The sequence below is a fragment of the Ictidomys tridecemlineatus genome, chromosome 7 (assembly GCF_052094955.1).
Source record: "Ictidomys tridecemlineatus isolate mIctTri1 chromosome 7, mIctTri1.hap1, whole genome shotgun sequence".
Taxonomy (NCBI): Eukaryota; Metazoa; Chordata; class Mammalia; order Rodentia; family Sciuridae; genus Ictidomys; species Ictidomys tridecemlineatus.
Window position 1 is genome coordinate 25,388,958 of NC_135483.1, and position 23,398 is coordinate 25,412,355.

At 29.8% G+C, this 23,398-nt stretch overlaps 1 protein-coding gene and 1 non-coding gene across 6 annotated transcripts in view; both read left to right on the forward strand.

The window, feature by feature from the left end:
* The window catches only part of Csmd3 (CUB and Sushi multiple domains 3), a 1,083,924-nt gene that overhangs the window by 556,683 nt on the left and 503,843 nt on the right, over positions 1–23,398 (forward strand). For all 5 annotated transcript variants that reach the window (XM_005316223.4, XM_078016771.1, XM_040293722.2 and 2 more), the window contains one exon: positions 8,934–9,046. In XM_005316223.4, the coding sequence (XP_005316280.1) occupies positions 8,934–9,046 (113 nt within the window). The remainder of the gene's footprint in view (positions 1–8,933; positions 9,047–23,398) is intronic.
* Positions 16,916–17,020, forward strand: LOC120883782 (U6 spliceosomal RNA). The gene has a single exon (XR_005725981.1). It is a non-coding gene; the product is annotated as a U6 spliceosomal RNA (small nuclear RNA).

The window sequence follows — 23,398 nt, forward strand, 5'->3', positions numbered from 1 at the left end:
CAGATGAAGCAAGATGCATGTCATAATTAAATAAAAGAAATAGGCCTACAAATGATTTTTTGAAGAAAAAGAAGATGAGGCTAAGGTTATTTAGTCAATATAAAATCAATGAAGGAATACACACACACACACACACATACGCACACACACACACACTCACACACACACACACACACACACACATATATATATATATATATATATATATATATATAGGAAGCTCTCTCTCTCTCTCTCTCTCTCTCTATATATATATATATATATATATATATATATATATATATATTAGGGAAAGTGTGAGAGAGCTGGGAAAGAGAAAGAAGAAATAATGTATCATTTAAAAATTCATGAGTATGAAAGTAACATATACAGATAAGTCTATTTAGATCCAAACCTTATTGTAATTATACATATTAATATTTAATATATATACAATTATGTATATAATTTTGTATATATACATATATATGTGTGGGGGTATATATATATTATATATATATACATATATAATATATATATATATGAAGCACTCATATCCCAATTGAGCAGTCAAGTAGAAAAAGCTATCTTAGAGTTGGAACTTGTTTCTTCTGCTGCTTTTAGGAAAGGAAAAGGTGTTATATTTTTCCTATTCTCATATTACCACTTTTATATTGTCAGTTTGTGCAGCATATGTACTTTGTCACTTGTTATATTTCTTTCATTCTGAGAAATCAAAATAATTGTGAAAAATATATATGATTCCAAATTTTGTCCTGCATTCTTCCGTTTACAACCAAGGAACATGTTTCCCTTGCTTTTCTCCCTCAGAAACTTGTTTTTTATTCTCCCGTCAGAAACAAAATTTAACTTTTCTGAAAATATATTTTTTCCTTGAGTAAGGATTACTACGGCAGAACTTTGCTAGTGTCTATATTCTAGAGGCTGTTCAAATAGAAGCAAGATTTTACAGAGTTTGAATTAGATCAAAAGTTCCTTTGAACTCTAAGACTCTGTGATATGAGAACTTACTGGATTTGTATCCACCAAAGAAACTGATGTAAATTTTAGTGAACCTGAAGCATATTTCTTAATAAGTTTAGCTTTCTCAACGATAGGCCCACCCAGGACACTTGCAAGGCCTAGAGCTAGAATTCATATGGAAACTTACATGTCTACATATTGCAATTTCTATATCAAGCTAAAAACTATTAAATGCAATAAGTTCCATCCTCCTACCTTGACAAATCACTTTTATAACAGCCTTCCTTTTGGGCATATAGAGGCATTGGGAAGTCTGGCCCCCAGTCTGCAACTGGCCAAGCTCATTTCTCAACCTCAGCTTCATCTTTCATAGATGAAATAAATGGGGACATCTCAGCCTGCACATTAAAAATACCCACACCAGCTATAAAGACCATGCCTTGGATGTAGGGGCACACATAGGTTGTATGTTCTGGGGCTGTCAATAGGAAACTGGAAAAGAGGCCCATGCAAGTCCAAGAAGCAGGAAATTCTGGGATTCAAGATACCTAAGTATTTTACAATAGTGCTCTACAAACAAAAAGTAAAATAGATTTGATTTGATCCCCAATTTCTCTTGAACTGATAACTAGTAATATGAAGAAAAATGAAATATAAACAGATAAATATGGTTGTTATTTTTTATGTTAAATGAAATAAAAACAGATAAATATGTTTCTATTATTTTTTGTTAATTTTTTATTATGAATTTCCTGAGACCAAAATTACTCTATGAAATTACTCTAGAAGTTTTAAAGTTTTACTCCCAATTTCAGTTTTTTAAAGTTTTACTCCCAATTACAGACACTAAGGTCTGTAAACTAGTATAGGATTTTGTAAGAGAGTGATGTGAGAGATGTAGAGTCTCATCAGGAAGGTATATTCCTGACAAGAGCTGGGCTAGAAAAAAGTCAGAGCAAGGCACACTACAGGGAAAGAATCAGGGAAACAGCTCATATTTTAAGATGTTTAAGAACTTGATAAATTTTCATGAACTTATTTAAAACTATAATTGAAGGAAATTTATTCTAAGTAATGCTTTTATAACAGGAAACAATAGTCTCCATCTAAACATATTTATTTAGCAATCTTTGTACTCATCTGTGGATTCTTTTTGTGTACTCATAGGTTTAGTCCATGTGCTAGAACTAATTTGGGGCACCAAAAACATTTTTAAAAAATGTATTTAAGCCAGGCGTGGTATCATGTGCTGGTTGTCCCGACTACTTGTGAGGTTGAAGAATAAAGATTGCTTTAGTCTGAGAATTTGAGAACAGCCAGGGAAATATAGCAAGACCCAATCTCTTAAAAATAAACAAAAGTGAAGTACTAAGCAACTCAATTAGTCCCTGTCTTAATGTGCCTGGCAAGTGTGAGGCACCGGATTACATCCTTGGCACCACATAAAAATAAATAATTAAAATAAAGGTCTTGTGGCCATCTACAACTAAAAAACATTTAAAAAGAAAAAGTAGAAATGCATTTTTATAGCATCAGTAACATAGGGTGCATCACTTTGATAGATATTTAACCTGATGAAACATAAAGCTTATTCTATTCAGACCCAGTATTGAATTAAGCAATTCCATTTCTTTAAATACTTAGGCTCTAAAAAGTAAAATAAGTGATTTATTCTATTCCATGGAAAGTAGTTCATAAAGTTATAACGTGTAATAGGTGATACACTTTCTCTAAACAAGAAAATATGAAACATTTTCTTAAATACATCCTAAATAATAATTTTTCATTAAGTACAAAGAAATAATTATGACCAAGTTATGAGCAATGGAATTATTTTACAATAGAGAAAATACTGTAATTGCACATCACATCTATTACTAAATTCTCTATATTGTTTTATCAAATGAAAATTCCTAAAATAATGCGAATTTAAACTTGCAGTTTGAACACTTATTTTTTCTGTTATTTGTTGTGAAATATCTATGGCCCATTTGTATACTTTCTCTCTTTGCTCTTTGTTTCATTTTTATTTGGATGGAGTTACTTGGAGAATTTTCCCCCCAGTTTTAAATAGCATTTTTCATTTCTAGCAATTCTATGGCAGTGTGATGACAATGGTCCGTAGAAATCAGAATATGCATGTGGTTATCTGATAGTAATTCTGGTAATGGATTTGAACAATCACATTATTACCTTTTAAGGCTATCAAAACACTTCAACATTTTCACAAATTGTTTTCCATGTTCTTTTTCATACTTACATATAAATTCATTCAATAGAGGAAATGAATGTAATTTATAGATCTAAGAGTGATGATGGTATATTACTGACATTGAGGTCACTTTCAACCCTTATTTCACCAACATGGAGGGAAGAAATTTCTTTATTAATGCACCCTTCTCATTTGTATAGCAGCAGACTAGGAAGGTTTAGATACATTCTATCATGCCTTTTTTTTTTTCTGCATGTTTCACTATCAGGTTCATGGTAGCACTGTAAAGATTAATGAAGTGAAAACTAGTGAAATAAAAGATTAAAAATTGTCTTCTGTTCTTAGGATACCTCTAGAAATATTGTGAGTATGCAGTAATGTTGGATAACATTATGTTTGAATAGATGGTGAAAAATTTTGGTCTGATTATATGAATGTGTTTCTTTATACCTTCTTCAGGAACAATTGTGACATTATAAAATCTCATTCTCAGAAACATGTTAGAATTAACTATCATTATTCTTCCCTGGAAACTCTTTCTTTTCTCTTAAATATACATATTTCTGAGTTAACATAAATTTTATAACAAATATTTTTATTTTAATAATATTTTAATGAATAATGAACTATTTTCAAAATGAAAAAAGTTCTATTTTCATTGGGCTTATAATAGATAAGTATTTACTATTACTATTATTGTTCTTAGATCTTTGACAAGACATTATCTTTTTCTAATTACTCAATAATTCATTATTTCAAAATCTCTATTCATTTTGTTATCATTCTAGGTACATGATATTTGCTTTGAACAAACTCCCCTACATCCAGGGAATTTCATCTTTCCAGCTTTGCTCTTGACTTTACTGAATGCTATAAAACACCATGAGCAAATGAAAAAATATTCTAGATTTAGCAACAAAGATATATTTTTAAAGATTGATATCCACAGTAAAAAAAGATTTGAAGAATTGGCTGGTCAAAAAGATACTTCACCCATTATGCAAGAGTTATTAAAAACAACAAAACAATATCTCTTCTACAAATCCCTACTTTCTCTTTCTGCTGTACATATACATGTGCATGCACACATGCATCATACTGTTCAGTACACACATATTCATTATGTGACCCACTTCTACCTATCTTATAACGCCCCAAATATCTAACACAGAGATTTGTGTTAACATTGTTAGGTGTTAATATGAATTATAATCATAGAGGGAACTTTTTTTCTGTACCGAGACATACCTATGTAGACTCAGCAAAAAGGAAATCTTGTAGTCATTAGCATGAACATGCCATGAGCCTTAGAGCTTGCCGATCTACCATAGCATTTCATACTACATCATGGAAAATGATCAAAGTGAGAGCAGCAATAATTTTTATCACGTGGACAAGACTGGACATGTAGTCTTTCAAATTATCTGTCACTGTGCAATAATAAATACATACTTTTGGAACTCAGAATGACTTTAGGCTACAGCATGAAAATAGTCTCTGTGACTTTGTGATTATCAACTATCAGTTATTAATCATAGAAGACAGTTTATTCCTTATGGGTCTTCTTTATTCACTGTGATTGTTGCTACATCTGTCTATTGTGAAAATACTGATTATCACTGGAAAAAAAAACAATGTGCTTCGGTTTTGCTTTCGTTTGTTTTATATATTGTATATTTGTTGTTACTTGAATTGGATTGACTAAAATAAATTTTAAAATACTTTATTTTCTTTCCTTCTTACTCAGGAATATATTTACTGTGTTAAGCATTTCAAATTTGGTTACAAAATAATAAATTAGGACAAAATATAGGAATAGTACCCAAATAAGCTGAATTTCCTCCCACAAATACTAAATATTATAATCAGTTAATTGTTAGAGTGCTAAATATCAACAATGAAATATACATATATTACTACAAAGATATATGTGCTGCAATCTTAGTCACCAAATTCAATTTTCTATAAACAGATCTTTATATACAAATCCATTTGTAGATGTAATAAGAACTATAAAAAATACATTTATTATGACTTTGAAGTTATTTATGCCATTGAATTGATTAGTAATTAGAACTTCTGAGCCCCATGTTTATAAATGAAATTAAAGCTACAATTATTAACTAGTTGCATAAATTTCTAACATTTATGTGTTTTTTCATGCTATTGTTATTTAAATATTTGAACTTTTGAAACTATATAAAGTATTTTTCTTATAGGATGTTGACCTACCTTCTGAAATGATATATAGTGATGTTTCAAGATTGTTGTTTTGTTATTTTAAAACTATTTTTCAAGCCATCATCATTCTTAGTGAATTGTATATACTTCCAAATAAATATATGTGTAATATTTGATAGCATTGTGCTAGAAGAGAGAATATAAATGCATTTTCATTTAAAATGAAAGTTACATATGTGTATGATACCAAAATCTGTTGGAATGTAGTACTGTAGTTTTTATCTCTAATGGATGCCACTATATACTTTACTGTTTATAAGGAAAATAAGGTATAGAGCCTAACATAAATTTAATAGATTCCATCTTTTATTTCATGCTGGAGGAAGATTTCTGAGTTCATTTATTTAGGTATTTTACTCTTTTACTCTAGTGGGAAGTGACAAACTAGGAACATTACAATGCATTTTGAATAATGTACACTGAGGTTACTAAGCCTGTAAATAAATGTGTATTAAAGACGTGGTTTTTTCTTTCTTAATTTTTTTCTTTTTTTATTTATATATGACATCAGAATGCATTACAATTCTTATTACACATATAGAGCACAATTTTTCATTTCTCTGGTTGTATACAAAATATATTCACACCAATTCGTGTTTTCATACATATTCTTTGAATAATAATGTCTATCACATTCCACCAACATTTCTAACCCCATGCCCCCTCCCTTCACCTCCAACCCCTCTTCCCTATCTAGAGTTTGTCTATTCCTTCCATGCTCCCTCTCCCTCTCCCACTATGAACCAGCCTCCTTATATCAGCATTTTTTTTAATATCAGCATTTGTCTTTGGGGAATTTAAGTGTTTTTTTTTAATTCACATAGAATAATTTCCCAAAAAGGGGTATTAAAAACACTTTAAAATCATTTGATGAATCATTTGTGAATCTTATGAAAATGACCTAAGACTCTGATAGTGGCTGGAGTTTGAATATAAAGTTGTCCAATGCAAGTGGATCCTACCATTTGTCCAAATCAAGGCCTTTGCAAGGATTCCAAGAAGTATTAATCATTGAGAGTTTGTACAAAGAGCGAGGTTTTAAATGATATACCCAGTGTTAAGAAAATATAATTAAAAACAAACTCACCTACCAAGGAAATGAATCCTTTCCACAAAATATACAAATGAGTGTAGAAACAGCTTTTCTATTGAACAAGGATTAAATCAGACTGTGGTGTGCATCATACAGAATCGGCTAAGGAGATTGCAAAACAGACAGATAATTCTTATTGTTTTATAAAGCCAGACAGATATAATACATTACACATATACGTTATTTGTCTTTATAAAAAGGGAAAATAAAATTCCTTTTTTTATGATAGCCAGAAAATTAACTCATGGAGCAATGTGTCTCAGCTTAAACTCCACAAACACTGGTCAGGGTATCATCCTCCTTGACGGTCACCTTTCGAAGAAATAGCTCCAAGTCCTCCAAGAAAGAAATTCTTTTGATGCAAAATTGGAAAGAGTCTCATTTAATTTTTAAAGTATTTACATATATTTGAAAGAAACTGAGAACTTATAATTTCCAGTTTCTAAAGTAAATGTTAAAGAGGAGTAGGTTGAGTTTATATTTACTTTTTTGATAGCAGGGGAAATTTTTATTTTAATTGCTTATTTTTAATTTAATATACTTTAACACCAACAATGAATAGGTAACTAGGTAGAATCAGAGTCGATAGGATAATAAGTTATAAAGGAGCTATTTAGACCACATAGGTTTATTGTTCTTTCTGAACTGACAAAATCTTATTCTGGAGTTTTCATGCTGTAGAAATTATTCAGAATTTAGTATGTTATGAGAAAATGTAGTAAACAGCAGTAATTAATTTATCTCAGAAAAACAACTTTTACAATTCACTATGAAATAGATTGTTGACATGTTCACTATAATGTAGCTGATGTACATTTTATAGACTTAAGCTCTTATACCCATTGTATAATGAGTATAACTTTCTGTCAGGCCTCTGAGCTTTAGTTCTCATTCTTGCTCATGAAACTGCATCTGTCTCTTTACTGTAACTCCTAAGACCAGTACCTATAACTCATCAAAATTCCAGGGCTACACTAAAAATGCATGTGCCACAAAGTTTAATTAAACTGTTTCAAAGATCATATGTATATATAGCAATAAAAAATGTGCCTATAGATGTGGGTTTTTAATTATGACAATTTTAATTTTTTTGACAGGAAAAATTAATATAATCTAAGATTTCATAACCTCTTATAGGATCTTGATATCTTTTAATATTCCTCTATATCTTGTATAATCCCAAAATTAAATCATACTTTAATTTCTTTCTGTTAAATTCCTAGATTGTGTAACAACAGACACTGTGATATAGCCATACAGCTAATACAGTTTTTTGTTTTATTTATTTATTTTTTTACGTCATTTTTACAGTTTTGGTAGCTGCCTTACCAAAGGGGGCATTTTGCTGTTATGGTCATCCATGCTGCCTTCTACTAGTTTACTATAGTGTTGCCACTATCCAGGGGACAGTTATTTTTTTGTTTTAATACTGTCATAGGATGTCTTTTTTTATTATTATGAAAGAAAACTTTATAGCTTCTTTCCTGATGCAATTTTAAGCTCTCTTTGTGGCTTTGGAAATTTAGTAGGCAAATGTTTAACAAACTTACCCTTTTAGTATGAACTTTACAATCCTCAATTGATATGTACAATTACTCTGAAGTGAGACCATTTTTTTTCCTTTTTATTCTTCACAGACTTTTCCCTCCAATGTCTTATTTTCTCATTTGCTTTCATTCTGTTTCTGACCCTTGGCTTCAGTTCATACATGTTAACACAACATTAATGATGCCAGGAAACAAAAAGTAATTTCCCTCCTTATGGTACAAAATCATGCATTAGTAAATGAAAATTTATTAATGCTTAGATTCAGTTATACTGCTTCAAACTAATAGCATATTCTTTAAATATAAATAATTTTATTTACAAAAAACATATATGACATGGTTTAACCATATGTAGCCATTATCTAGGGTATAGTGTAAGTAATATAAGTTTAATCTCTGTTATATCACATCAGTATTGCAAAGGGCTAGATTATATTGCCTGTGATTTTTCTTTTGCACAGTATTTTAATATTTTTCACAGTTTTTAAAACAAAACTCTGTGAAACTTTAGTATTTAAAATCAAATACATTCTTGGTGCTAAAAAGTACTTGAAGATTTTTATATATAGTTTTTTTTTCCTTTTTGTTCAAAAGAAAGTATAAGATTCTCTGATAGTCTAAAATTTAGTAATCTTGCCTCAGGGATATTAAAGATCTAACTAGTAAAACATATAAAATGGTATTTTTAATGATAAACCTTGATCACTAAGTTGTGTAATTTGTCTTTTCTGTTACATCAACACATAGACCTGTAAATTTATCTGACAGTTTTTTTTTCCTAGCAAAGAAAGTAATGAGATACATATCCATCTCATAATATGCATGCAGAAAAATGTGTTAATAACCCAACTCTCCCTTCTTTGTTTCTCTTTTGTAGGTTGACTGGAAGCTTTGTACCAGACCTTATAGTGAGCATGAGTAGCCAAATGTGGCTGCACCTTCAAACAGATGAAAGTGTTGGATCTGTTGGCTTCAAGGTTAACTACAAAGGTAATGATGAACTATTCCTGTGGGAAATATCTTAATACCAACAGAGAATACTTTTACATTTCAAGTTTAATTGCCTCTACAATGTTAAAAAGTTTTCCATAAAACAAATAAAAATACATTCCAACAAAATAATTCCCTCTTTAACTATAGATATTGATCCTGATTATGTTTAAATAAAATTGTTTTCTCTTTAAAATGTGTCTATTTAGCATTCCATACCTCTCTCCCTGTGATTATACTACTCCTGTGATTCAGTCACTCCAGACTGTTAACCTTTTCTTGAATAGAACATGTAATTTTATACTCTAAATAATTGCTGGGCAAAACGCCTATTAAATACTTCACTGTAACAGAAAAGGACTTCAATCCCCAAATATTCCAGTATATTATTTTCTTAAATCCACTAGTAATTCTGTCATATCAAATACATGGTCATAGTATTGAGTTTATTAACTCCTGTGTAAATCCCAGACCACAATTTTTGCTGCCCATCCCATGACTTGATGAAAATATAGATTAATGAATGATTAATTCTATGTTAATTATAAGATCCTTTGTTCTAGTTTAATTATTAAGAGATAGTTATAAGCCTTATGACATTATAAATATCTTTGACATGTGTCAAAACTTGATTAAATTCAGTATATATACATATTAGAAATGAAAATTTATATTTCTGATGGAAAAATATGTAAATATTAATAAATTCAATTAAAATCTATTATTTAAAAAAGGAAAATGTAAAAGATCCATCAGACTATTATGTGGCTTGAATTTATTACTTCTATCATAGTAAAAATTATTCCCTATCAAACAAGGGCTATTGTAAAATTATCTTATTGCATAATAATAATTTTTAATCAGAGTTTCTTCTTTCAACCACTGCCATGCTTTTGTGTCTGGATACACTGAGCTGAATGCATGATGTTATCAGGGAGACAGGACACATTCATTCTGTATATTTTATTTGTGACTAAATTTGTACTACATTAACTTGAAAACCTCAGGAGATCTCTGTGAATGTTGGTTTTAAAAAATTCTTAGGCTCATTGTAAATATATATATTTTAAATATATTCCTCCTCCATTTAAAATCCATCTCTACTCCCAGTAAATAAAACAAGGTTATGAAATTGAAGAATAGTCCCCTTATTTTATTAACTATCTACTTGATTTTTTTTCTCTTCCCTTGTCCCTCTAAAAGCCCAAGTGTATTTTGCCTTCTTACATTTCTTTTATTTTTGTTATTTTTCACCCTGAGGGTTACCTCTCAGAAAATCTATAGTAGTTTAAACCTTAGAACCTATATTAATCATTAATAGCAATACTTCAACAAGAAACATAGTTATTAAAACTCTTGATCAGTTTGTAGTAGCAGGGGAGCTTTATTGATATTTATACAGCCCCTCAACAGTTCAAGAGCTGGAAGTACATTGTGAAGTGTCACAATGAGGCATTATTTTATTCTTTCTGCTCAGTTTTTAGCAAAAGTAATTTTTAAAAAATCCCAAGGATCAGCATAAGTGTCAAGTATTGATACTTTTAAGAAAAAATTCGTATTTCCTATTCTGTGGCACTTTTACTCTCTACCCATCATACATATATATATATATATATATATAAAAACTCTGTATCACATGTACTATATAAGCAGACAGGAAATAAACTTTCTTGTCTTTGTATGTGCATAACAAATATCCCTTTTCTGTCATCATAATTGTATGTTCAATTAAACTATAAAAAGGATTTTTACCTTATATTAACACGTATATGTTAATATAAGGTAAAATATGTTCTAATAGCTTTAGTTTACCTTTATTTTCTTCCTACTGTAAAATTTTTATTTTGAATTTTCCATAATTTCAAACATGGCGCAAAGTTGAGTCAAGGTTCATTTTGAGAAGTTTCAAAATTTGATGTGCAGATATCTTCAGCAGCTTCACCTACTAAAAATAATTTCCATAATTACCTTGCTCTCTCTTGAGTGGTGTGTTGGTTTTTTAAATGGAACACTGGCTAAAATTTTTTTTATATCTGATCTAAAGATATCTTCTTTTTTGTCATCTTTAAATTTCACATGAGATAGTATATCTCCTCTAAATTAATCATATATTTTATTGCATAGATTATTAAATTTTTAAGTAACTAGATTTGATAAAATTTTTAAATTTTTATCAAATGTAGTTACTAAAATATATAAATTTTGATTTTTATAATGTGTTTTGTTATGTTTTGCTAATTACCTAAAACAGAGTTTTTGAAACTGGATGTTAAAGAAATTAAGAGAGTAAATAAAATCTTCTCTTAGAAAACAAAAATAGAAGAAGAGGTTAAAAGTTGTTGAAATGTGGATGGGAAGGTTGTTACTGTCGATCTTCAGACTGGTTCTCATTCTCTATAACTGTAAGAAGACACATAGGAATCCAAATAAAATTTTTTTTAAAGATTGGTCTGTAGTTATAATAGACTGAGAAAGAAAAATTATCTATAAATATAAAATAATTTATAACTATCTGGTTATCATTAACTTTTAGAACCTCAGCTTTAATCTGTGATATTATCTATATGCTTTTCTATGTTATTTCATGGTATCTGTTTCAAAGTGTAAGAAAAAAGCAAATGGCATAAATCAAGATAAGTCTTTTATTTTAGTTTAATTTTTATTTAGTTAGGATTAATTTAATGTTTATCTTGTGCATGGTGGAGTCCTGATTACTGTATCCAATAGAAAAAGTGAATAAAATACCACCAGAATCTGGAAAAGTTAATAATATCTGTAGCTTGTTAAAATCAGTAACATTTATGTTGAGTACAATAAGTCAATCCTGATTTATAGGAGATCTGTGTGTTTGCCATAACTGTGATGCAAGGTGTGACACTTTATGTTCCTACTGAAATCGAAGAATAACCTCACTATCCACCTTGCACCATTTCCCTTAAAGACATTTGTTTTGTTTGCTTGTTTTTATATCATCATTATTCAAAACCACATTAACCATAAAGGAAGCTAGTGTTCCCAATAAATGCATTAGCATCCATTAACACTGCACTACTATTTGCATGTATTCTCATCTTCATCTTAGAAAGTCTAAGGAACATTAAAGACATAAATAACAATTGCTACAGCTTTGTATATCACAATCATTTTGTCTTCATTAACTCATTAAATCTCATTAAGATTTCATGAGGCTAGAAATTATTACTCATTTTCTCAGATGGGAAAAATGACTAGGATGTAAGCGCAACAATGATAGAAAGTTTAGTCTTACTTTGTTCACTGTTATATTCCCAGAACTTACTGCAATGCATAACATAGTAAGCAATCAATAAATATTTCTGAAATACGTGATTTTTTTTTTGGCTTGTTTTGGGGGGTTCTGAGGATTGAACTCAGAGCTTCATGCGTGGTAAGCATTTACTCTACCACTGAGTTACATCCCATCCCTTATTTGGGGCAAATGTGAATGGATGAGTGAAAATTAACAATAGATCATTAATTGCCTGTAGAATATAGCTGCAATTCTAAGCTTATTGACTAGTTTTTTTTCCATTATGAAACATTATATTTTAGATGATTTAGAGTTTTTTGAGAAGCATAAACTTGAGGTCCTAGTCAGTGTGAAGAGCATAAGGCACCAAAAGATTGAATTAAACTGGATTCCCATTGTCTCACTTGCTACACATAAAAAAAATGCACATGCACGTGCATGCACATATGTACACACACTATGACAAAAACCGCCCAATTTCTAATAGGAGGTGACTATGTTGTAACATGGTATTTTTCAATTGAAAATCCATGGAAAGTCTGAAAAGGAAAAACCCTTAGTCTTTATAGAGTTCTAAAAGTGATACCTCCTCTTTTTAGAAAGTAGACATTATAATGGTTTAACTTTCTGTTGTATGAAAACATATATCCTCAACAACATAGTTTTAATAGCAAACACCTATGAGTGGTGACCCATGCCATGTGATTTTGTAAGCACATGCAAGGTTTCATTTAATCACTACAATAACCCAATGATAGGTAATAATATCATCTCTACTGAAGAGATGAAGAAATACAGGACATTAGGTTAGGTAATTTGTTTCTATCACTTATCTAGTAGGTAATAATGAGACTCTAAATTCTGTAATTTTAACTGTTGTTTTTAAAACACTTTATATTATTTCCATAAATTTTAGCATACATTTTAATTTATTTAGACATTAAATTTTGAAATAACTCTCAAAGTACATAGCCAAAGTGTAAGATTTTGATGATGCCATCTGGTTTTATGGAATGACCTATAATTTTAAAATGGAACATTTTCATTAAAGATGTTTATTTTTGTTAAATATTTAGACTTCTTAATTTTTATGATTTAAAGTGAAATCAGAGTCCCTGTGCTTCATTGCAGAGCTAACACATTCTGTTATTTTGTCCTAATCCAAGAATTTTAATGATTAGGACACATGCTGAAATAAGATGGATTTATACCCAAAAGCTCCCCTCCACATCCATCTTCCCTGACTATATGGTATATATAACATGAGCAAGAAAAAAGCCTGTTTTGTTAAGCCTCTATGGTTTCTGAATCAATTTACTCATGGAGCAACATAGTGTATTGTGACTGATATACAAGGTAACTTTGTTTACTCTTGATCAATTTTCTTTTTGGTTATCTTTTTATTCTTATCAAATTGTAGGTACTTTTTACACATAAAGAATATTAACACTTAGTTTATCATATACATTGTAAATATTTTCATCTATTCTATATTTATCCTACGCAATTTTTCATACCCAGTTTTCCCCTTGTTTTTGTTCTAATCTATACTGCTATTTCTTAAAAATGGCATGTGGATTTGTGTATGTCATGCGCATTTTAAAAGGTTTTTTGTCAGAGTTACAATGTATTTCCTTATTTCCCCCACCCACAAAAAATTTCATACTTTAATCCATCTGTAATTTATTTTTTGTATTTTGATTGATGTTTTCTTCTAGACGTAAACATTATTGTACCAACAACATTGTTATTAGATCATGATTTTCCAGAAGAACTGAATATCACATAGATTTCACATATACTTTAATATATTTAACTAATTTTTTCTACTAAAATATTGTTTTTCTAATGTCACTATTTTGGGGTTTTCTTTAATTAAAAAAAAATCTTATAACCAAAACTCTTTGCTACTACTTTTATACTTCAAAATTTTTATAACAATTCTTGTACATTTTTCTTCTACTCGTTTGAAAATAGTTTTTTGACTTCCAGAGTAAAACGACTTGAAATTTTCGTTAGAAATAGTATCACTACTCTACATTGTATATACCAGATATATAAAAAAATATGTTCTTTATGTGTAATATGAATTGAAATGCATTCTGCTGTCATATATAATAAATCAGAAAAATTTTAAAATATATATAAAAATATTGTCATTACCCAGTTACTCGTTTCCCCAAATTTGCACAGTTGGGCTATAGTTTCTTTTGGCTGGTTCCATAAAATGTGTGTTTGAATAGCTTTGGTAGTATAACAGAATGATTCAGGAAATTTGTCAGTTCTGTAGATAGTTCAAATAGCATAAAAGTTACATGTCTTTTAAGCTAAGATCCTATCTATAAAATTATCTGGAAATTTTTGCTTAAAGGTAAATATTTGAGAAATTTTAATTTTTTAAATATCTATTTATATGTTTCTTAAAACCTTTTTGGATTAATGATAAGTTTGTTATAAAACATTAAAAATAATCTTCAAATATGTGAATATATCATATCTACTTTCTAAATTTTTTTAATGAGAAAAAATAATAAATAGGGGAGCTAGGGTTGTGGCTCAATGGTAGAGTGCTCGCCTAGCACAAGGGAGCTCTGGGTTCAATCCTCAGCACGACATAAAAATAAATAAATAAAATAAAGGTAATAATAATAACTACAAATGGAGATGCAACTCAGTAGTGAAGTGCTTGCCTCATATTTGCAAGACCCTGGATTCCACTGCTAGTACTGCAAATAATAATAATATTATTATCCTAATAGTTTATTTATATGTATTTGTTTATGTTGAAAGGGCAAATTTTTCTTACTCAACTTTGCTTACATCAGCCTTTCTACCTGCCCACTAGCCATCCTTTCTCTTTGTTCTAGTGATTGAACTATTTTAGACTTTGATGAACCTTATCTCTCCCAATTCTGTACAGCTGTATAGATTTGGGGTAAACTAATCTAAACTCCCTTTGATAGTTATCAGTCAGGATCTGGGACAATTGGTACAGATTCTGGATGAAAGAAAATCTCTTTTCTGAGGTTGTTAACTGTAAGGGTCATTTCACTTGGTGCTACTGAGGGTCATCTTTTGTTATCTTATATCAATAACTTGCAACAGAGATAAGGAAGAATGGACAAATAGAAAAATATAGTGTTGTGGACATAATTGAAATCCCTAAATTTAGAACTCCCTAAAGAGAAAACTTTTCCTTGGTGTTCCATTTGTGTGAGGCTGTAAACTTTTACTTAAAACATGTTGAGTTGGAGGAGGGGGAGAAAAAAACACAATCAATCAATCAATAAAACATGGTGAGTTCAGTTTCTGTTTCTAAATGAGACCGACAACTAAATGAGCTCTGATTAACTCACTTGTTATCTCTTTGTTTAAATCTTTCAATAAGCAACAAAGGAAAATCTATATTATACTTCAATGTTTTGGGATGTATTTATTTATTTTCAAAATGTGTTATCATAGAAATATACTAAAAATGGGCCTCCAAATTATAGTCTTAGAGAAAGGAATAGTTATATTTGATTTAATTAATAGTTAATACACTTTTTGGCTAGTTTGGGATTTTGCTTTTTTCAAGAAAAAAATAGGATTTCATAATTATCTTCTGCTCACATTATGTATCTGTAAGGGGCATTTTTTTAAATTAAGCTTACCATCTGTGCCTTAGTAACATTATTTATGAACCAGTTCATGGTCTTATTTAGTTTTATCCTTGAATCATGAGATTGATTGAGATGTTTTGAAAATAGCACTAATCGTTCAATTCTTTTATGAATAATTATGACAGAATTGTTTAGTTATCACCCATGTCATATTGTGGTAATGAAAAAAATCATGTGATATCTTTTTCTTTCTCCCTAGAGATTTTTGTTATAGCCCAGAAACATATATATATATATATATATATATATATATATATCTCCAATTGATTTTCAACAAAAATGATACATATGTTGATATAACACTACCCCTCACATTTTTTAAATGATATTGAAAAAATTGGATAGCCACATCCCGAAACGAAAACATCTCATCTCTTATCTCACTCAAATCAACATAAAATGAATTGTAGAAGTGAAGCTAAAATTATGAAACATTTTGAAGAAAATATAAAAGAAAAATCTAACTTCTTTAGGGAAATTTTTAAAAGAGAAGAACAAAGCATGTTATATACTGAACATTTGTGTCCCTCCAAAAATCATGTTGAAGTTCTACCATCAGTATAATGAAATTTAGAGACAGGGCTTCAGTGGAAGTAATTAGATTTATATGAACTCATGACACTAGAGTCCTTATGATGAGATTAAATCCTTTATAAAGAGGAGACATCAGAGTAACTATGCAGTCTTTCTCTCCTTCAGCCCTCTGCTAGAAAGAGAGGTCAGTCATCTTCAGGTTAGGAAGAGCTCTCACTAGAACATGACCAGGCTTGTACACTATGTAGATAAATTTCTTTTGTTTAAGCCATCTAGTCTAAGGCTTTTGGTAATATCATGAGAGCATACTAAGACATTATAGAAGAAAAAAATTGGCAAATTAGACTTGACCAAAACCAAAATCATATGGTTATCAAAAGGCACTGTTAAGAAAATGAAAAGGCAGTGTTCGCCTTGGCAGCACATACTAAAATTGGAACGATACAGAAAAGATTGGCATGGCCCCTATACAGGGATGATACCCATATTCGTGAAGCTTTACATATTAGAAAAAGAAAAGAAGAAGAAGATATATATGATATATATATATATATATATATGCTATAGAGTGTGCATTCAGAATATATAGTGAAATTTCAGAAATCAATAAAATAAAGCAAACAACTCTATTAAAATGTGTAAAATGATTGGACACTTTACATAACAGATACAGGCCAGGCATGGTGTTTCACACCTGCAATCCCAGCAGCCAGGGAGGCTGAGGTAGGAGGATCATAAGTTCAATGCCACCCTCAGCAAAAGCAAGGTGCAAAGCAACTCAGTTTGACTCTGTCTCTAAATAAATATACACGATAAGGTTAGGGATGAGGCTCAGTGGTGGCGTTTCCCTAATTGCAATCCCTAGTACCCCCCACCAAAAAAAAGAAAAGAAAAAAAGGACTAAAGATGTGGCTAAGTGGTTAAGCACCCTGGGTTCAACACCTGATACCCACCCCCAGGGGAAAAAAAAAGATACAGAAGACTAAAATGTATATAAAAATGTTCACCATTATGTTTAAGGCAATATAAATTAAAATTACAAGAGACATCACTACAATAAATTTTCACACATGTTTGTACAGTGGTAAAATGATATCTGACAAAATATTTATTTGTGTACTGTAATTTTTAGTACATGGCAACAGAAATCCTGCACTATCTTTCATTGCACTCCCACAGTACTGTAATTCAAATGGATGATCCGATAAATACACCAATCTATAATCTGAGAAGGATCTATAATATTCATGTAAAACCAAAGTAACTTTATATTAAGAATTGCCATATTCTTAAAAGGTAATTCTTAAACTTTTAATTTTAAAAATATTCAATAAAGCAGAAATATAATCATGAACAAATAATATTTTTCAAGACTTCATTTGAAATTTATAATTCCCTCAAACTTTTTATGTATTATTTAGTTTTCTAGTGCCATAAAATCAAATTAGTGAAATAAAATATGTAAGACATAGCTGCTTCATTGTTTTTTATTTAAAAAATATTTTGTATTTCTCTATATTGTATCCTTTAACTAAAGTGAAATTCAATATAAGGAGATCAAGTCTTTTATAGAACACACTTTTATGATGTTTTGATATTCTTTTTATAAAAGGATTCTGTAAACAAAAAATGAAAGTGATATTTAATTATATAGCAATTAAACTAAAATTTCTAATTTCTTAGAAACTAAATTGTTTGTCATTTACTAATATAATATTAGCATGTACCAAAGCTGTATTTTTGTACAATTAAATTGGAGTCCAAAATCATTTATGTAAAATAACTATTTTCCTCTGGGGTGCTCCATGTGCATCACTGATTTAATATTTATAGTAAGGACAATTTCTATATCTTTAAAAACAAGGACCTTAACCTAAATAGTCTCAATTTTCTTTTGGTTCTAACATTCTTTTATTAATTTTTATGAATTAAATATTGATATATTCACTGTACTGTCCAAAAATGTTAGTCACTATTTATACATTGTCATAAACAGAGATAATTTAGTAATTTTTTTTTGGAATGCATTCTGACATAAATTTCTCTCTCAGAATTTTTTTCATATTTAATACCTTACTCTCTGGTGATGATCTGTGAACACTTATCCAGGGAGTCCCTTTGGATTTGACCATTCTTGTGTTTTTTGCTATTTCTTTTCTTTTCATATCATTCCATTTTCTTTCTTGATATCCTGTAGTTTATAAAATGAGATTTCTCTTTCTCAGGAAAAATTATAATGTCACATGTAATATTTTGTGTGGAATTTTCATGATAACATTTCAATCTGCTTCTCAGAAACAGACAGGGCATTTATGCATGACTCATGAAAACTATTATATTTGAGCAAGATTTATTATTTTTGTTCTTGCTCTTCATTAGTTTAGAGGTTTATTTTACTTTCTTTTACATTTAATACATCACATGCCTTCATAAAACTATTGCTTCTAAAACATCTAATTTAACTTTGTTTATCTCAATCTGGTATAAGAACTAAAACTTTTTTTCTATATGCACAGAAGTAAAATGATTGACAGTATAATATTTAGAGTTGTGTCAACTTTAAAGAATTAATTAAGTTGCAACTATATGCCAGACATTGTGAAGGGGATACAGTACACAGCAAAAACTGAGACTTAGTCATTGCTTTTAGTTTAGTAGGATGAAGACTGACAGTTAATAAATAATTTTAAGTATGATGAATACTAAGAATGAAAAAACAGAATGTGCTTTTTGAAGACTGTAAGAAGACTCCTAATGCAGGCTTCAAGATATACTTTCCTAAATTGTGTTCTATATATGTACTAGAAATTGCAATGCATTGTGTTGTCATATATAACAAATTAGAATAAATAAATAATTTTTTAAACAAGTTTTTCTTAGGAGGTGAACTTGGAATGAGATCTGAGGCAGAGTAGGAGTTACTGAAGTAAGAACTCGGCAGCATAATCAAGTTGTGCAGATGAGAACAAGTTTCAGTGGAGGAGCTTATAAAATTCTAGGATGTAGCAGAAGTAGAAAGGGAGTGCACGGAGGAGTAGAACCTGTCATGATTTGAGAGGGGGACCATGTATGAATGGGTCATGATAAAAGAGGTCCATTTCCTTAGTGAAGACAAAAAAATCACTCCTCTCCCTTACTGATAGGCTAATTTCCCAATTTCTCCCTTAGGACAAGAAGCAGTATTTATTAAAATAATGCAATGATAGATCAGAGAAAATGGAAGATACTTTTGTGATAGTTCATATTCTCAAATAATAACATTCAATATTGTCAAAATGTTATTTCCTTAAAACTTGATCTATAGATTCAACATAATGAAATAAAAATTTCAGTGGGTTTTTTTTAGATATCAACAAACCCATTTAAAGTTTAGATGCAGAGGCAAAATTTACCTAAATGAACAAATAAAAATAAAAAATATATAAATGCTAAAAATAAGAGGCATAATACCTAGAGAACCCATCATAATATTGAAAAAAAAGAACAAAGTAGGAGGACTGATACCACCTGACTGATACTGCCAATATCAAACCTTATAAAGCTATAGTAATCAAGAGAGGGGGAACAGCCCGTAGAATAGACAAATGCAACAAGGGAATAGAAAAGAAATTCCGATATAAACCCAGGTTACTGTAGTTATCTGATCTTGACAAAGGAACAAATCCATAAGCCTAAAGTAATATAAATCCTTTTTAACAAATGATGCTCAGGCAAGTGGACATCTACAGACAAAAACAAAAAATAATCTAGATAGAAGCTTTACACCTTTCATAAAATTAAGTCCAAATATATTATAGGCCTAAGTATAAAACACAAACTATAAAATTTCTGAAGAAATATAGGAGAAAACATAGATGACCTTCAATAAGGCAATGACTTTATAAATATAGCAACAAATGTATGATCCATAGAAGAAAAAAGTGACAAGCTGAATTTAATTAAAATCAAATTGCTGCTTTGAAAACTACAATATCAAGAAGATGGGAAGATAAGCTATGACTAAAAGAAAATATTTGCAAACAAATACTTGTACTAAAGGACTCTCATCCAAAAAAACTATAAAAATAAGAAAAAGGGTAAACTGAGTAAGAAATGGGAAATATGTATAGACATCTCACCACAGGAGATATATAAATGTCAAGTCAGCATATAAAAGTATTTTCAACATCATGTGGCATTAGGGAACAGGCAACAGAACAGACAAATGGAACAAGGGAATAGAATATAACTCCCAGAAATAAACCCATGTTAAAGAAGTCATCTGAAAATTGACAAAGGAGCAAAGTCAATAGAATTGAAGCAAGATATCCTTTTTTGACAAATAATGCTATAATAAGTGACTATCCACAAAGAATGCAAATTAAGATATATCAGGGAATTGCAAATTAAAATAATGAGATACTACTACACAGCTATAAGAATGGCCAAAATTTAGAATATCAACAATACCAAATACTGGCAATGACATGAAACTGTAGGATCTGATTCATTGCTTATAGACATGAAAAGTGGTACAGCCACTTTAGAAGACAGTATCTTAAAAAAATAAACATACTCTTACTATATAATTCAGCAACCATACTCTTTGATTTGTACTTAAATGAACGAAAATGTATGTTCCCACAAAACCCTGCACATGGATGTATGTAGTAACTTTATAGTTCCATTCATAATTGTCAATACCTGGAAGAAATTAAGTTGTTCTTTGGTAAGTGAATGAATTAATAAATTGGAACATCAAATACTAAAAAGCAATGCTATCAAGTCATTAGAAAATATGGAGGAAATTTGAATGCATTTTAATAAGCGAAATAAACCAATCTGAGAAGACCATATACTATTTGATTTTTCTACTCTGTGACTTTCTGGAAAAGGCAAAACTATGACACAGTAAACTGATCAGTGGTTTCCAGAGGTTAGGAGGGAGGGAAAGAATAAATTGGCAGAGCAAAGAGGATTTTCAGTGTTGTAATTCTATTGGGCAATACCATATTGGTAGATGCATGTCACTATACACTTGTCAGAACTCATAGACCAACAGAACTCATAGAACCCTAATGTAACACTATGGATTCTGAGTGATAATGATGTGCTACTTTAGGCTCATGGACTATAAAAAATGTACTTCTGTAGAATGAGATTTCAAGAGTGAGGAGGTCATATTTCAAGAGTAGGGATTACCTCTACTTTTTGCTCACTCTTGCTATAAACCCAAAACTCCTCTGAAGAGTTAAATTTTATTAATTTAAAACACCACATAAAAATTAAAGCTATTGCTACTACCGAAAATGTCCAGAACTATTTGAAAATGCTTCCATTTTATATTAATATAATTAAAACATTTGAAAGCTTTAGGTGACTGTTCTCATTGATAGGTTTAATACACTACTTTGATTTAGTCTACTACTCAATTTCTATGGCCACCTTCCAGATTTAAAACAACAATAATTTTATGAGTAAGCAGCATATTCTGGCCAATAACCTCCACTGTCATTCATATTGATTTTGGCTTACATGACATTTCAAACTATATTATTAATTTCAGAGGAAAAACATTGCCTCAAACTAACTTGCAAAAACCACTCAAAATAATAAACTTTACATCTTCTGCTTGATACATACCTGGTAGCAAGTATATTATAGAATACTCTCTCTCTCTATTTTAGTTCAGCTGTAAAGCCAAGTACTGTGTTCACCAAATTATGGCGTTTTTCAAAGCAATTCTTTAAATACAAAGAAAATCATTTTTTTTTATTAATCTGAAGAACAATAGGAATTCAGAATAACTTTTTTATACATATTTTTCTTTATATCTTTTTAAATTATTATATTGTTTATACATGTCAACAGTTTTTATGGTTTATAAATAATTTCATTAAAATTAATACTTACTAAGCATCCTCTGTATATGAAGCTGTGACATTCATAGAAAGGACATCCTAAATAGCATGAAGATGCCTCACACAAACATAAAAATTAAAGCAACACACACTTAGTAAGCGCATAAAAGAGAATTACATTGTAGTCAAGAACTATTTACATTAAGCATAATGTTTTTCTGTTCATGGTTTGTGTGCTATGAAATTGTGTAGGAAGGGAAATCTGATCTTATTTCTACTTGAGGAAAGAACCTGACAAAGACTAGGAAAGTTTTCTGAATTTAGAAAACTAATGTACTTAGAAAATATTATGTGATTATTATCTTTGCATGTTTTTTGGGACACAACAACTCTAAATTTTGGTCAACAATGATGCATAAACGGAAAATCTGATTCTCTGAGTTGAAGGAAGAAAATGAAAGTCAAAAATAATACACCAAAAATATGTAAATGCTGTTCACAACCGAAATCATCAAATTAAAGCCAAAGTTGTGTTTATGGTCTTTACAAAATAAGTTGGAAGGTCAATAAAAATATGATGAAATCTGAAAAAAATTAAATTATATTCTCATTGGTCTTTTTTTAAGGACTTCATCTTAAGGATTTAATAAAATAATTGTTCAAAGATTTAAGTACATGAAAGAATATTTAACATAATGCCATTCATATCAAAGTGGGCAAATTATAACCTACTAGTGTTACATTAAGAAGACATATGCTCAAGGGGCTGAGGATGTGGCTCAAGCGGTAGCACGCTCGCCTAGCATGCGCACAGTGCTAGGTTCCATCCTCAGCAACACATACAAAGAAAGATGTTGTGTTCGCCAAAAACTAAAAAAATAAATAAATAAATATTAACATTCTCTCTCTCTCAAAAAAAAAAGATTAAAAAAAGACATATGCTCAATACATTTTAATAAAAAATAATAAACATTACTAATGGATTTATTGGTTAGCTTGCTTTATGGTAGTAGTTTCACAATTTAGATGTATATCAAAACATCACATT